Below are 15,856 nucleotides of genomic sequence, written 5' to 3'. Positions count from 1 at the left end.
ACTGCAACAGTAACATCAACCAACGGCGGTTGATGACGGGAGCGCAACAACAACACCGCAGGGTAGGTTCATAAATATTGCAATCCCCACCGCGCGATTGGAAAAGAGGTGAGTATAGTGCGCGCCGTCGTTGCTCAACTCTCAAAAGCACAAAACAGCAGCAGGTACTAAAACTCTCACTCTCCGAGCCAACGACGACGACGGACGCGATTTTAATTGCAATCAGCCCCATCATCGTCGAATGGTAGCGACGCGCTTAATGAAAAGCGCTACCATACCAAACCTCCTGTTATTATTAGCAACAGCAATAATAATAATAGTAATAATAATAACAATCATAAAAAATATCAACACAAAGAGCTCTCTCGAGTGCGAGTGAGGAGTTCGACTGATTATCAGACGATTGCAGTGGGTTAGTGTGTATAAGCATAGTGTATAAGCTCCACCCACCGCGCGCCCGGCTACAGCAGCGACTACTAACAAACCGGCTCGACCGTCGCTCGCTACCACGCTGCTTGTGCTGGCTGAGATATGGCGTGCATTTCGGCCCGGCCGGCGGCAGCCCAACCGACCGGACAGAGTGAGTGAGAGAGAACTCGCAAGCAGCAAACGCCAACCTACAAGTGTGCTGGTGGTGATACTCGAAAGCATGGAAGGTGGACGCGCGAGCGCGGGAAGTTCAATCAGCCGCGAAAGCTGCTGCAGCCGAAACTCCGCCCATTTGGCAGTTTTTCGGGATTGTTTCAGTTTTAGGTTTGTTTTGTTTTGGTTTGGTTTGGGCATGGGATGGATTGCAGGAACGGGATTATGAAGGGCTGAATGGGGCGAGCAGGCGTCTGGTATGTTGATTAATTGGTTCGAGCGGAGGGACAACAACATCAATAATTGTGTGATGGTTGACTGAGCGGCTTGATCAGGCTCAGTCGCAGTCTCGGACGGTTACGATCGAGAGATCGTTAAGAAATAAAACAAGTTCAGGAACTTGCAATAAGGGTAAGTGCCCTGGAGTTTAAACGACAATTAGTAGGGAAATTAAATAACAGCATTTTCTGTAACCTAATCAATCATTCAGGCCACATTCTACGATGGAACCAGTGCTGAGAATTGTCATTGTCATTGGAAGTTTTCACGCGATATTGACCTTCGCCAAAAACTCATTCATTTTTTCGTCATTGACATTAATTTCGTACAATCTCTTTCACATTATTGTTACCTAAGCAGTAAAAACGTAGATGCTAGTTCACTTTGATTTATTGGCTTAATTCATTTGATTTCGTTACAAATTTAGATGATAACAAAACCGCACTTGTTCATCACTGACAATTGACATAATCATTCAATTTTAAAGGTTTTTTTCCCCGGTTTTCCAGGTCAATAGTTCGAAAATTTCTAGGCTTTATAAATCATGTTTGAAGCCAACAATTGAATATTTGTTGAAATAATATTGAAATGCATCAATCAATTTTATTAGTCTACTTTAGGATCAGAAAGTATTGCGACTTTCACTTACATCAAACTTTTTTTTGATGGTAAGAGACAGCTGGTTGCTAAAAGATAATTGAATGAGCGTTTATTCTACCAAGCAGAAACTGCTAATAGACTCGGTGCTGTCAGTAGACTGAAACAGGTGAGAAACTGAAAGAATATGAAAACCGTTCTTACCGACTGAACAATAAGATCTCAAATTAGTGAGTGAGTCATTTTTGGCACAGATTGAATCCCGTTTGGATTGACTTTATCTAAGAAAACATAGTAATTATCTCTATCTCAATAACAGTATCACAAATATGTTTAAAGCCGGAATTTATTTTGTATTTTGCAACCTGTAAATATATTTGAAAGTGACTCCACAGTCACAGCATATTCAATATTCAGATTTCACTCGATTCTGCGAGCAATCATTTCAATTGATTCGAAAAAAAATCTTGAAAAGAACTATACATACGCAATATTTACATTTACTAAACCCTAACTTGAGTTTAATTCTGTTCAATCTGCAGCACATTTGTAGTTGCGTAGAAGTTTTTGTTTGAATCATTTAGTTTTGAATAATTTTAGTGTTTAAACATGGTACACTGATCACTTAAGTGAAATTCATAAACGGTTGAAATCGTTGAAACAAGATTATTTTCCTGGTGGGTTATCAAAATTTCTGACTTTTTCCTGGTTTTATCAGGTGAAAATAAAATCCCGACTTTTTTCCCGGTTTCCAGATTTTCCATGTTGATTTGCCACCCTGCATAATTTCCTTCGAATATGATACTCAGCTCGAGTGACTGAGGGAAGCGGTTTTTTCAATATAGCCATGTATGGTCGATATTTTGCAGCACTGAACGGAACGATCGTTTACAAAATTTAAATGATTTAGCTTCTTGCGTAACAATTGAAAATGTCGCATGACGTAATGGATTTGCATTTTTCGAAGAAAAAATAAAATAAAAAAAAGGTAAGAGGTTGTATCCAAACGACCGTAGATTTGACGTAGATTACGTGCTCGGTATCAATATTCGGCGACTGCGTTAGGGAAACCACTGTTTCCTATCACAGAAACGCCTCGCCTTATGCATTTTCTGGTTAATTGACAAGGTCATGTGGTATTCGGTCATTGCGAGAATTTGTATGTACCACTTCAATACTGCTACGCATTTGACCACAAACGTTTACTGGATACATTATCAAAGAGCTTTGGGGGCGATGTGGCTGGAAGCAAGGCGAGCGAACGTTTAATGAAAAATAACTCTTAAACAACAATAATGTATGGTAATCCTGAAAAGAACCGTTTTATCGTGATGGTTGAGCTTTTAGGGTGTTCAACACGGATGAGGCTGGCTAGTTGTATGTTGTTTGGAACGAGGGTGAGGCGCTTGGCATAGATGGCCCACAGTGGCTCACGACGAGCAACTGATCCCGATCAATAGTGGAGCGGCTTCTTCCTCCTTCTTCGGTTAATCGAGGACTCTTGAGGGCAGTCTTGATAGCTAGGTGCTTGCAGGGAGCCTTTCGTTGTGTACTGGAGAACAATGTACAACACCACGCGCCGAAAGCACTGCTGCTGCTGCTGATGATGACGACCGACCGGACACAACCACACACGGTAATTTAATAAGCACCGTTCGGCGAGATAGGATGGATTTCGATTTTGAAATCTGTGTTAGGGAAAGCACATTTTGCAGGCAATCGGTGATAATGTTGATCACCATTGCAACAGTTGGACATTTGTGTAATTTTTAATAGTGACCTATTGAAAATTGATAGTGTTTATTTTAGGAGATTCGTAGAAAAATGTCCAATCGATTGGCTTGTTTAGAATTAAAATCCATCCGATATTGACACAGTTATTAGTGGTCAAAACCAGACTACTTTTCGTAACGCGATCGCTTTTGGTTTTTTGAAATTGCACCCCAAATATGTTGCCGAAAGACGTAATCCTACGTCAAAAACCGATTTCGGTAAATCTTTACCAAACTTTCAACAGTTCAATATCATTAACGCATCTCGATTTTGTGGTTTAAACCATGAACAATCTACCAGTGTTACAGTATTGAAGAAACTCTCGAACAACCCTGGACATATAAATAACATATCAAGATTTCGCGACAACAGAAAACAGAGGATATAAAATTATACTTAGAACTTCAAAAAAAAATCCAAGATTGCATATTTGACCATTTCCAAAATTATGGTACGAAAGATTTCCTTTCCAAGATCTCGGATATCATGGATTAGGGGAAAAAATTAAAAGTCCCCCATTCAAACTTGAATTGCAGATGCTGGGTTTAGAAACACCTGCAAGATCCCAGAAGAAATAATAAGATTTCGGATTTATCTAAATTTTAAAACTACGCATCTAAGTAGTAGAGGTGTTTCTGTGATGGTTTGGCAACCAAGCGGCAAGAGCGCACACATTCCCAAAAAAAACTATGAGTAGTGGTTCAAGCGCATCTGAGTTCATTATCAAGGCAATGCTAAGAAGAGTTTCAAGAGAATTTCCAGATTATCCCAAGCGATTCTTTTAAGGTTATTTTGAGTAGAATTCTGAGATGTAAGCCAATGAAATTTTGGGAGAATACCAGGGAGAGCGAAACATTCTCATCCATTTTCAAACCGCATCCATTTTATCCTCAAAACCAGATGCTCATTGACATAAATGAAAAAAATCGGATTTTTCTTTTCTATTCCAGACATCCCATTTCCATTTTTATGCATTCGTGCCTTTTTTTTTGCAAGACATCCTGAACATCCTTGTTCATTATTCTATCTATATCGATCTATTCTTTCCATCCTTCTCGCATGCCATAACAACGCTGTCATTTTTTTTTTTTTTATTAACAAACTGCATCCAAATTAAGAATGCAAAGTTGATTTAAATTTTAATTCCAATAGTTTTTAGCTAGGAAATCTTAAAGTGTTCTACATCGAATGGCGAGACTGTCGTGGAGAAAATTGCAAGGGAATACCAGACAGAATCATAGGATTATTGAGGAAAGTCCTGAAAATAGTAATTCTGAAAACTTTTTAAAATGATCCTAAGCAAATCCTGGACAAAATTGCAAAGAAATCCAGATGAGTTCCTAAGAAACAATTTAGTAAATGTGGACATTTAAAAATGATCACCCAGATATTCAAGATCCTGAGCGCAAATTTCTAGATCCTAATCTTAGAAAACTAGTTAAGAACATTGAGCTTAAAATTTCAGAAACCTGTTTACGAATATAGAGCTACACGGTCGTTCAGACCGACTCAAAATTGAGTCTCAACTCAATTACGGCAAAAGTGGTGTTACCCAAGAGTGAGTTGATTTTTTTAGGTTTTTCCATGAAAAACTTCTCGAATATGAAGAAAACCGAGGTTTCACTCAGTCTCTTAGTATACTCCTAGACTGAGTAAAATGTTCTTGGATTTTCCTTATAGCCGAGAAATTTTTCCTAGTTTTCCACGACTTTTGGCCGAAGAAGATAATTCACTTTTGCCGAAATTGAGTCGACTCGACTCAGTTTTGAGTCGGTCCAAATTACCGTCTATAAATTTCTGAAAATTGTAACAGTAAGGTATGTAAGAAAAATCCTCTTCGGACGTGCATTCAATATTCCAAAAATGAAAAAATTTCCAAAATTTGTGAAATGAAAAGTTTTCAATATTCAAAATGCTAGACTCTGAGACATTGCAATTATTTTTTAGCTTTTAGACTTAATTTTTGGTTTTTCGGACTTGAAGCAATATACATGATATCGGACATAGAATTTTTATCAACACTCCGACCACGATGCGTCCGGTTCATGCCGTTGGTCTCCGGTTCATAGGTTGATGGGTCGATATGTAGGGTCCAGCTGTGGGAGCTGCCTTCCTGGCGTCGGTAGCATTGGTGCTCAACACGGAAAACAAATCAAGGAAAACAAATTCCTGGTTCTTTTCCGGATATTCCTGGATGTTTTCGATCGGAACAGTGACCAATCTGAAAAATGATCGAGATCCTAAACATACACACTAACCGAGTCAGTACGGTTTTACTGAGTTTTTGAATTGCGGAACTGTTCGGTAAAAGTTTAAAAATCTGTGGAAAATTGATTCATGCGAAAATTTGTTCTGAACTTGTACATAATTAGTTCTGTTAACCCTATTTAATGATAGAAAATATAATTGGTCGATTTCATTGATTCCTTACGGATAACGGTCATTTGACTTTTTCAGTAATTCAAAAACCCAGTAAAAAAATACTGACTCCTGTAAAAAAAATCTTAGTGTGTACACACTCAGTAATGATTGTCGAAATCTCAACAGCTGAACGATCGGTAAAATTTTTACCTTTATTTTGGAAACAAATTTTACTGAAAAATAGTTTCAGTATACGTTCAACCTTATTGAAATGAACAAATTTTATCACTGATTGCGAAGTTTTCGCTTTTTTGTAGCTTTAAAACAATTAAACTGAACAGTCTAAATTTTATCGAACAGTTCGCTATTGAAATTTCTGTAAATATTCCTGAAGACGGTGATATTTTCTACACCTATTTCAAGACTCTAGAACAGCGTTTCTCAAAATATCTACTGTTATGTGGGTCGTGGAAATTTAGAAAACTATTTTTAAAGTTTCATGCAAAATTTATCTGATTTCAATAATATGTTGCGATAATAAAAATTGAACTACCATAGCAATCTATTGGTTTTTATTTTTTGGGCTAGTTAAAACGGCTTGAAAAAAACATTAAAAATTGTGCAAAACTAAATTTTGGCATTTCAAAGCCAGTTTGGGTAGTCTAGGCCATTTAGACTTTCTTAAGCCAATAAAAAATTCTAAAGAAGTCGTTCTCAAGATTATTAACAGAGTTGTCCGTTTTTCCTAAACGATACCGGCTAATAACAAGCACTTGGACGGAAATGGCTTTGCGCAAATGGTGTGTGTTGTTACCCCATACCACTCTGTTTTTGGATTTCAGGCAAATATGCAGTTTGTTTCTGCGATTTACAATCCTTTTCGAGTTTTATGATTTTTTCGCCTTTCCAAAAAACTTATAAAAATTTACAATCGACAAAAGTTTGAAAACCGCTGCTCTAGAATGTCAAAAATTCAAATTTTCAGATCCTGCAAAAATTAGAAGAAAAAATGGAGATCTCGGATTCTGATAGTATTGTTCATAAATATACTGGCCCAAATATCACGACCAGTAGTTCCGAGGCTTTATGCCAAAAACTGGCTACAAACAACAATGTATCTTTCCGTTCAATTATGCCCCAGGCTGAATTTTGATTAAATTTCATTACATTGCCTTTTATTCGTGACAAAAAAAAAGAGGCTCACAAGGTCAAACCTTCTTTCATGTAGTAGGTTAGCAACGTATGCTGCACCATCCCATATCTCATCATCTTCCCCTCAAGAACGCCCTGTTCTCCCTATTCGCCCTTCGCCCTTCGTTTCCCTTTTATTGCCATTGCATTGCACCATGTCGTGAATTGTCATTTTTTCTGTTTTAAATTAAACGTTGATATATTGCAAAAATTATTAAAAATTTACAAGTCCCTGTTGTTACGGCCCCATTGTAGGACATAAATACACACACTCACAAACATATACATACAACCGCCAACCGAGCGCAGTGCAAGGATGGTTTTCATCGAAACGCCGGGGCCAGCTCGGCAGGATACTCGGCGCATTCTTCGGGCTGTAACTTGAAAGAAACGTCAGTCCCCATCCCAACGCCACACGATTCAGCAGCAGCAGCAGCAGCAGCCGCACCAGTCCCGACGAAGATAACATAACATTAAATTTAATTTATTACAGATTTAAGAGTGTAGCGGCGGCTGCGGTGGTGCTGGTTGTGGTGTGTGCGCGCGCGTCCTCCATCGTTCCTACAACGGACCAATGGTGGTTGCGACGCTGCTGAAGCAAAGGATTAAGTTACGCACTTATGGCAGCGAACATCTATAAATCGATCGCGAAAAGTTATAGGTAGTTGCAGAAATTGGTGCGTCAGGTTCCTGCTGCGCGTCCGAATGGAGCAATTGATGGGGACTCATAAATTAGTGTCACGCCGGGGTAATTGATACCCCGGCCGGCGTGCGTTCGTCGGGTGTAAGCTCGATCGCATTGTGATCATCGTGCAGATAGAGGTGAATGGGTTTCAATGGTTAATGTTTATGTTTACGCGCGAAAGGCTTTTACCCTATCGTGTGCTGATTGATGGCTATATTTTAGATGGTAACCTTCGTCAAACAGCGTGCAAGCAGGTGGAGCGAGAGCTAAAACTACCGTTACCAGGGGAGAATTGAGTTATTCTGCTGTCGAGGAAATTGGTGGGTTAAATATGTCTTAGCCGGTTAGGCCCGTAACAGTTTACTGTTGCTGAAGTGGGCCGGGTTTTGCACATTTATTTGACAGCATTCGCTTTCAACAAGGACTTGTAGTTGGCTTATCTCCGACTTATGGATAAGCTTAATAATTATCGATATTGGCTAATCTTAAGTACATAATAATATGGCAACGTTTATTGGGAAGCTCACTAAAAACGAAATTGGAAAGTTTCATGATCAGCAGGTGCATTTTGATAAGTTTAAGAGCACTAGTTGTTTCAACTACGCGTGCTTTTTCCACAGTTATAAATACTGAATGAAAAAATATCTTACTCAGCCATGTCACAGAACAGTTTTGGAAAATTTGATGTGACTTAGGGGAAATGGCTTCGATGTTGGCCTATGAATACAAAGATTAGGCCCAGGGATAAAAATCTCCTGTTCTTCAATTTTACTTAGAACAATGCCATCTGGACAATACAAATGGATATTTTTGGTTGCTAGTGGAAAATTGACAAAAAATGCTATGGGTCCAATATAAGGGACACCGTATTTCATTTATTTTATTGGAAAAAATAGAAAGAATGTTAACAATTATCATTAAGTTCGACTACCTTAACCGCTTATCTCCGACAGATATGCGTAGCTCGACCATAATGTGAAGATTTCTATTCTTGTAGCCATATTTATGCGCATCAACTGAGGATAAGCGATCAAGGTAATGAAATTAAAATTTAATGATAATAATTAACTCATCTCCTTTTCTAGTTAAGATCCTTGTTTGATCGGTCGGTCTTTGAACATCGCAATGACATTTAGACTGAACATTTCTGAAATTTGGGCCAGAAGTTGCTGGTGAGTTCTAGTTCAGGTGTTCGTGAGAAAATTTTAAAAAATAAAGCAATTTTTTATTCAAAAATTGATCCAGATAAACATAATTTCAATCAAGACCACGTGCAAATTTTCGAAGTTATTTATGGGTAAATCTTCTGTAGTAAAACTACAGGACGCATTATTTAAAGTTGAAAGTATATTTAACTGAATGGGTCTAAACTAAATTGAACACGCATGTCACAATTAAGGATCAGTTGATAAACATTATGAATCACAAGCGATCCATAGCTGGGAAGTGATTATAGTAAATATACTAAAAGCAAATATTATTTTTGAGGAACTAAGAAAATAAATTTTAATTAATTTGTTCATGTTCCAGATCTCATGTTTTTATAGCTAAAGAATTTACTGAAAAACAAAGACATTTTTCAAGGTCACTTGTAAAATGTAAACAGTGAAAGATTGGATTAATACTCCAAACATGATGTCTCCTGTAAAATGTGTAACGGAAAACTTGCAATATTTGAAAAAGCATAGCTCGGCCATTTATTGACGAATTTCACAACTAATTGTGCTATTTGCAACTACAAATTTCAATGATTTAGATTCCATCGAAAAAATTGCTGAAAAATATTTTTTCACACATTGCCAATTTTCCGTTACAAATTTTACCGGAGGAATCGGGATCGGAGCGTTAAGAAATTATTTTTAAATTTAAGGAAATGACCGTTTTTAAATTTAAGGAAATTTCCAAGATTATGAGGCTTTGACATTTGTAGTTCTCTGACTATGCCATTTTTTTTTTTCGAGATTTGTTACTTATAAAAATTTTTGTGAGCCTAGATTAAGAAAAAGAAAACAAGAATGGAAATGTGTTCATCAATCTGTGAAAACGTGGAAAAATTTCAAGATCCCACATTTTGCTCTAAAAAAAATCAAGGCTTTGGGACTTGCTGGAATTATCAGGGTTCTAAAACTTTACAAATTTTTTTTTGAACAGAATTCTGCCGAGAAAATCTATGGCATTTTGGGAGAATGTAAAAGGGATTCAAAGTTTCAAAACAAGCTGAGGAGGATTTATAATCTGTAAGTTTGACCAACATTTCATTATAGATTTGAAATAAAATCATAAGAAAATCCGAGATGAGTTCCAAGGGATTTCTGATGAGAAGGAAGAAAATTCAGGATTGAATTTCTAGGTGATTCTGAGAAGCAATGTATGTGGATCGTGAGCAAAATAGCAGAAAAATTCCAAGAGAATTCAGATGAGTGTTCAAAAAGAGTTTATTAGACCCATTAGTGTTGTCGCGTCACACACATTTTCGGTCTTTGATCACTCATTTCATGTTAATACTTGTAGTGAAATTGCACCTATAGAAAGTAGATATGTTATCCTTTATTTTCCAATCAATAGTTTTTAATATACACTGCTAAAAACAGTAGTGTAAATTTTCGTTACTATGATGCACATAAATGGAGCGTCATATATCATGCAAGTTTACATTATAGATCGTGTAAATTTATGAGACATGTCATGCAATATGCTGCTAGCTTACGTGAAAAGGAAGTTTACATGCATGAATGTTTGCATGCATGGATGTTTACATCACCAGTAAAATTCAGATATTTTTAGCTGTGTAGTTACTTTTAAATCTAAATCCTACTAGACGTAAAACATTTCGTGACGACGTGACAACGCGGCTAAAAGATTTTATGGACTATAAAACTTGTTTTCTGCATTAGAAGCAATCAAAATTATTTGTGAAATAAATGTTCAAACATTAAACTAAAATTTAATGTTCTACGATTTTGGTTAATATTAAAGTGTACATTTTGTACAATACCAGAAAAGTTAGCATTTGTGATAAGCTTTCAAATAAACATAAGTTTAAAAATCTTGAAAATATTCCTGTTTTGCTATTGAAGTTTTAACTTTGTCTCAGACGTCATTTCGATCAGATGAGCCGTTTTCGTGCTATGATTTATTGAAAAATATCGAAAACGCCATTTTGAAAATCAGGCGAGAATCAACGAAGCAAAAGGAGAATAACGGAAGCGCTAAACGGATTGTTTCAAACCAGGGTTGCCAGAATGAACAGCTTATAGTACGTTACAACTTGAACAGTCTGAACATGACATTAGAGTCACCGTAATTTAATCAAACTTTCGATTAAACAGTTTTCAATTTTTGATTTAAAATTGGTTAGTGTTAAATGAATTTAAAAAAATAACACCTAAAGATGTAAACTGTAATGTAGAAATATTAGAATTTTCAAATTTAATTTTCAGAAGTTTTATTTTCATTCAAAGAAAAAGTTTGTGTAGGAAAACAATTATCATACATAATACTAACCCTGTACATTAGACCGAGGAAAATTTTTAAATTTTCGTTCCACAGTGCTTGAACGGTTTCAAATCGGGTACTGATAATTTTCTCCAAATTTGAACTTAAGTGCTCTTCAGCAATGTTGTAGCTTACAAAATTTCATGTAAGCACTGCCATCAATTTTTCTTGTTAAATATTGTAAATTGATAAAAAGTTATGAAAAATAAGTTTTCTTTAACCACAGTAATTCCCAAACAAACTTCAATTGGTTTAGACAGGGTTTAGTCGGTTTCCAACCAAACGTGTTCAAATTGTCGGAGACAAATAAGGACCCGCTTGGAAGCCGTTTAAGCACTGTGGAGCGAAAATCAGTCTACTATAGTAAGCTTACTTTTTCCGGTTCTCGCATCAAAGTCGCTGTTACTTTCCTGGATTTCTAAATTTTCCCGGTTTACTGACCATTCTGTTATTTTATGTTTGGCCTAAGTTGACAAATAAATACATATAAATAAATTAATTAGGTATGATACCTTATTTTGGTATGCTTGTTGTATAAAACTCCGCTTTGCTATTAGTAAGTTAACAAAATATTTTGTAAAATATCAAATAAATCCAAAAATAACAAAACTTTATCTTTCAGGCTCATCAATACCATATTCAAGTTGCCAGTTATGCTAAATTTGGTATTCATAAGTTATTTTCTCCTGCTCGGGTATTGACAAAACATCGCTAAAATAGCAGCATGGCCAAAATAGGTGCGTTTCCTCTACATCACCCGATTATAAGATAGGATGCACGAATAGCAAGTACCCAAGTACATCGGTAAGCGAACGTCCCGAGCAGAACAAAATAATCAATGAATACCTAATTCTGACTAGATACCAAAATTTGGTGTTGATCAGCATGACAAAAGAGGTAATATACCAAAGAATAATACCAAAAAATTGCATGCAAAATACTTTGCAACCCGAGCAGGAAAAATAACTTATTAATACCAAATTCAGGTATGAAAATAGCATAACTGGCAACCAAAACATGGTATTAGTGAGGCTGACATAAGAGGAAAAATACCAAAAATAAAACCTCAAAAATTTTCTACGAATAACGAACTAATAAATAATTTAGTTATTTCAATAACAAACGGATAACAGACGCTTTTTTGATGCCAGAATACCAAAATTTGTTATTTTGAATGTCCACCCGAGCAGGAGAAAATAACTAATGAATACCTAATTTTGATCTGATACTAAAATTTGGTATTGACCAGCATGACATAGGAGGTAAAATACCAAAGAATAATACCAAAAAATTACAATGAAAATACTTTGTAAATACCAAAAATTTATATTTGGATACCAAAAGAATACCTGGGAGGTAGTTTTTTGGTATTGGATTATCAAAATTTGGTATTGGAATGGTATTGTGGGAACATTGTTTTCGTATTATTTTTTGGTATTTTACCTCTTACGTCAGGCTCATCCATACCAATTTAAGGTATCAAGATATTTGTTCATGCTCGGGCAATAACTCTTTTAGGTGTGTTTGTCTAAAAACTGAAAGATCATATTTTGTTATTTTGGTATTCATTTGATATTTTACAAAATATTTCGATAACTGAATAATATCAACACAAGGTTTTATACCACAAGCATACCAAAATCTGGTTCCAGACCACATTAAGATATTCATTTGTTATCGATTAGCTATCGGTTCCTGCTCGGGCATGCAGGAACGAATATCTCGAATATCTTGGTATGAATGAGCATGACATAAGAGGTAAAATACCAAAACATAATACCAAAAAAATGTTCCCACAATACCATTCCAATACCAAATTATGATAATGCAATACCAAAACCATACCACACAGGTATTATTTTGGTATCCAAATATCAATTTTTGTTATTTACAAAGTATTTTGCATATAATTTTTTGGTATTATTCTTTGGTATTTTAACTCTCATGTCATGCCAGAATACCAGAATGCCATAATTTTTTATTTAAGCACAGGTATTGTCCTAAAACTGAAGGATCACTTTTTGTTATTTTGGTATTTATTTGATATAAGCTCAAAATAAGATACCATACCTAATATTCATATATTATCGGATCTTTCTCGGGTGTTGGTCACTTGGGTAATCATTGCCATCGATACAGCTTGGTAACTGTCAATGAAGAATTGTATAGATCTAGAACATTGTCACTTACCTTCTTCGCTTGGGAATTCCCAGCTGCGCATTCAAGTCCGCCAACTGCTGGTCCGTCTGCATAGGGGTAACACCGGCCGCAGCGGCTGCGGCGGCTGCTGCTGCTGCCGCGGCCGCCGCCGCCGCCGATGAGGAAGCATGCGTCACCGTCGAAATGGGCGGCGGTGGCGGCGGCATATGATGCGGCGAGGCATAGTGGTGACCTAGCAGGGACGACGGTCCGGGCACGTTGTTGTACGAGGTGATCGTCGCCGGCGGAGTCGACGGACCCGGGTGGTACGGCGGGTAGGCCGGGTGGTGGGTCGCCGGGAGGTACGCTTGACTGGGCGTAGCGTAGTGTGGTGGACCTTGCGATCCACCCTGCGCGTACGCGTACATCGTGCTTACGTCATATGGTTCCAGTTTGCAGAATTTTTGTGGAACCGTGCGGGCGTCGAGTAAGGCGGAAATTTTCGCGGTTTTTTTGGTGTCTGTGGTCCGTGTGTATCGTTCTCGCCTCTTTACGATGGGCGCTCGCTCGCTTGCTCACTCACTCGTTCGCTCGATAGGGATACGGAGCAGTACTGTATCCGCCCTCCTTCTATGCCCTCAGACCGTTTGTGGTGGCTTATTGGTTAATTACACCGTGCCGCTAAAGCTCGCTTCGCACACTAATCAGATTCTGCCGAGCTCGATAATTAATCTGTTTAATTCTTTGTTTGCTTTATGCTGTTCGTTTGGTGGATCGTTTTTCACCCCGAACCCCCTACTTTTCCCCAACGTTCACACACAATCACGCATCCAGCAGTCATGAAGCTCGCGAGTGCTTCAACTATGCGATCTGAATTTGATTACAATACAATATTTCTCAATAAAAAATTATTATCAAAAATTATACACATGAAATCATAACCTCGCACAATTTATTTTGCACTGATTTTCGCCCGCTCTTCACTTCTCGGCTTTCTCCCACAGCACAAATCGCACACTGACTGAGCTTGAGATTATTTACTCCGACGAGGTTCTGCTTAATGTTCCCTTGTTCTGGGGCTCTTTATTAATATTTAATTTTATGATAACTATTTTCCAGGCAAACAATATAGGCTTGATATTTTCCGTGCACTTTTCGTTTTCCTCACTCGTGAAATCTGTGTTTCAGATAAGGGCTCGGGCCCTTGACGCACAAATGATCGTAAAAATATTTCGCTTCTCCTTTGCCGTTAGTCAGACGAAGACGGGCATTAGGAGACGTCTGCCGGTGGTGCACTTGCGCTAGTGGTTGGTAGCGTGCTTAGAACCTCCGGTGGTTGATCACAAACCCCCCTTCTTCTCTTCGATGGAGCAGCCCCCCCACTCTGTCGCTCTTTCCTACGGTCGCTCTCTAATAGGATTTTAAGCTGTTCTCCTCTCCTGCGCGGCTCACCAACAGATCTACACACTGCTGCACACACTACTCATCCAGACACTCACAGTTTATTCGTTTATTTTTTTTGCCTTCTCTTCACATCACTCTTTCTGCCATTATCATAATTTCATTTTATTTTAATTTTTCCATCATTATTATAATCTCTTTCTTCGTCTGATTTCCAGCTCCACTCACTCAGAAAGCAGCGAATATTATTCGCTCATTCGGTGCGGTTTTCTTCTCCGAGTAGTTTTGGTTTTCCACTGCATCAACAGCCAGAGTTATTTCTTCGATTCAGTTTTCATCGGTTTTCCTCTAGCTCCCAAATCTCCACACATACACTAACGCTGGCACTACTAAACCAAAACGAGAAAACGAAAAAACTTTTAGCGAAAAAATCGACACATTATTTTTCAGCACACTCCTCCCCCTGGTTGCCGTCCGGAATCTACGGAGTTGCTCCGGTTTGATTTATTGTCTCGCTCTTGTTAGACTCACAACTATCGAATGTCTGCAGTTTGTGACTAAGTTTTTCTAACCGGTGCTACTGCTGCTGCTGCTGCTGCTTCTGCTGCTACTGTTATTGCTGTTTAGCCACTACCCAACACTGTCACAACCACCACCTCGTCTGTGGCGAGATCTTTGAACAGGACGACCAACAGCAGTGGAACAATTTTGACGACACTGAAAAATTGTTGTACAAACTTGCCAACGGTGACAAAGTATGAGTTGCGTTACAATCCACAGTCAACGGCTGTAGTGCAGTGCAAGCAAAAGAAGACGACGAGCGCGACTAGCTATATAGTTTGACAAAACTCGACCTTCTGTTGTCGCAGGTTTGGAATGGAGACTGAATGAGCTGAACAGTTTGGTGACAAAACAATAATTGTAACCACACAACTCGCTTTCGGTAAACAACACCGTTCGTAAGTGGAAAAAGTTTGCTGTAGATACATTTCTGCTGGAGGATAAAAGAAAACCTTACTATACGAGGTCAATTTTTTGCTTGGGAGCGTCTCGTCATGGGTAACATCGACACGTGTCAATTTGCGAGAATGGTTGTTTAAAAAAAAACCAAGTAAATTCTCTGGCAACAGTTTGAACCGAAAAATCCGGAAGAATGTCACTTCCTCACAGTGCATTCTCACAGTTCGAGTTAACGTACCGAGTTGCACCCATTTTTGTCACCTTCCTTGCTGTATTCAAAAGAAAGTATGCTAAAGTGTAAAGAAGGGTCATAGGGAAGAAAATCCCGTTTATTGTTCTTCTCCGTTGCTGTAGCTTCAGGCAATAAGGAAACTACCTGCCAGCGAACGTCCA

At 37.9% G+C, this 15,856-nt stretch overlaps 1 protein-coding gene across 5 annotated transcripts in view; it reads right to left on the bottom strand.

Moving 5' to 3' along the window:
• The window catches only part of tgo (Aryl hydrocarbon receptor nuclear translocator homolog tgo), a 456,070-nt gene that overhangs the window by 324,802 nt on the left and 115,412 nt on the right, over window positions 1–15,856 (bottom strand). For 4 of the 5 annotated variants that reach the window (XM_065224441.1, XM_065224442.1, XM_065224443.1 and 1 more), the window contains exon 1: window positions 13,154–14,449. The exons of the other annotated variant lie outside the window; for it this stretch is intronic. In XM_065224441.1, coding sequence (XP_065080513.1) covers window positions 13,154–13,530 — 377 coding nt within the window. In that variant the 5' untranslated portion in view covers window positions 13,531–14,449. Of the gene's footprint in view, window positions 1–13,153; window positions 14,450–15,856 lie in introns of those variants that run through there. 5 annotated transcript variants of the gene reach the window in all.

Source organism: Ochlerotatus camptorhynchus, unplaced genomic scaffold (assembly GCF_037179485.1).
Source record: "Ochlerotatus camptorhynchus isolate MF236.1 unplaced genomic scaffold, CSIRO-AGI_Acam_v1.1 ptg000211l, whole genome shotgun sequence".
Classification (NCBI taxonomy): Eukaryota; Metazoa; Arthropoda; class Insecta; order Diptera; family Culicidae; genus Ochlerotatus; species Ochlerotatus camptorhynchus.
The sequence above is the reverse complement of the archived record's forward strand: the minus strand, read 5'-3'. Positions and strand labels throughout refer to the sequence as shown.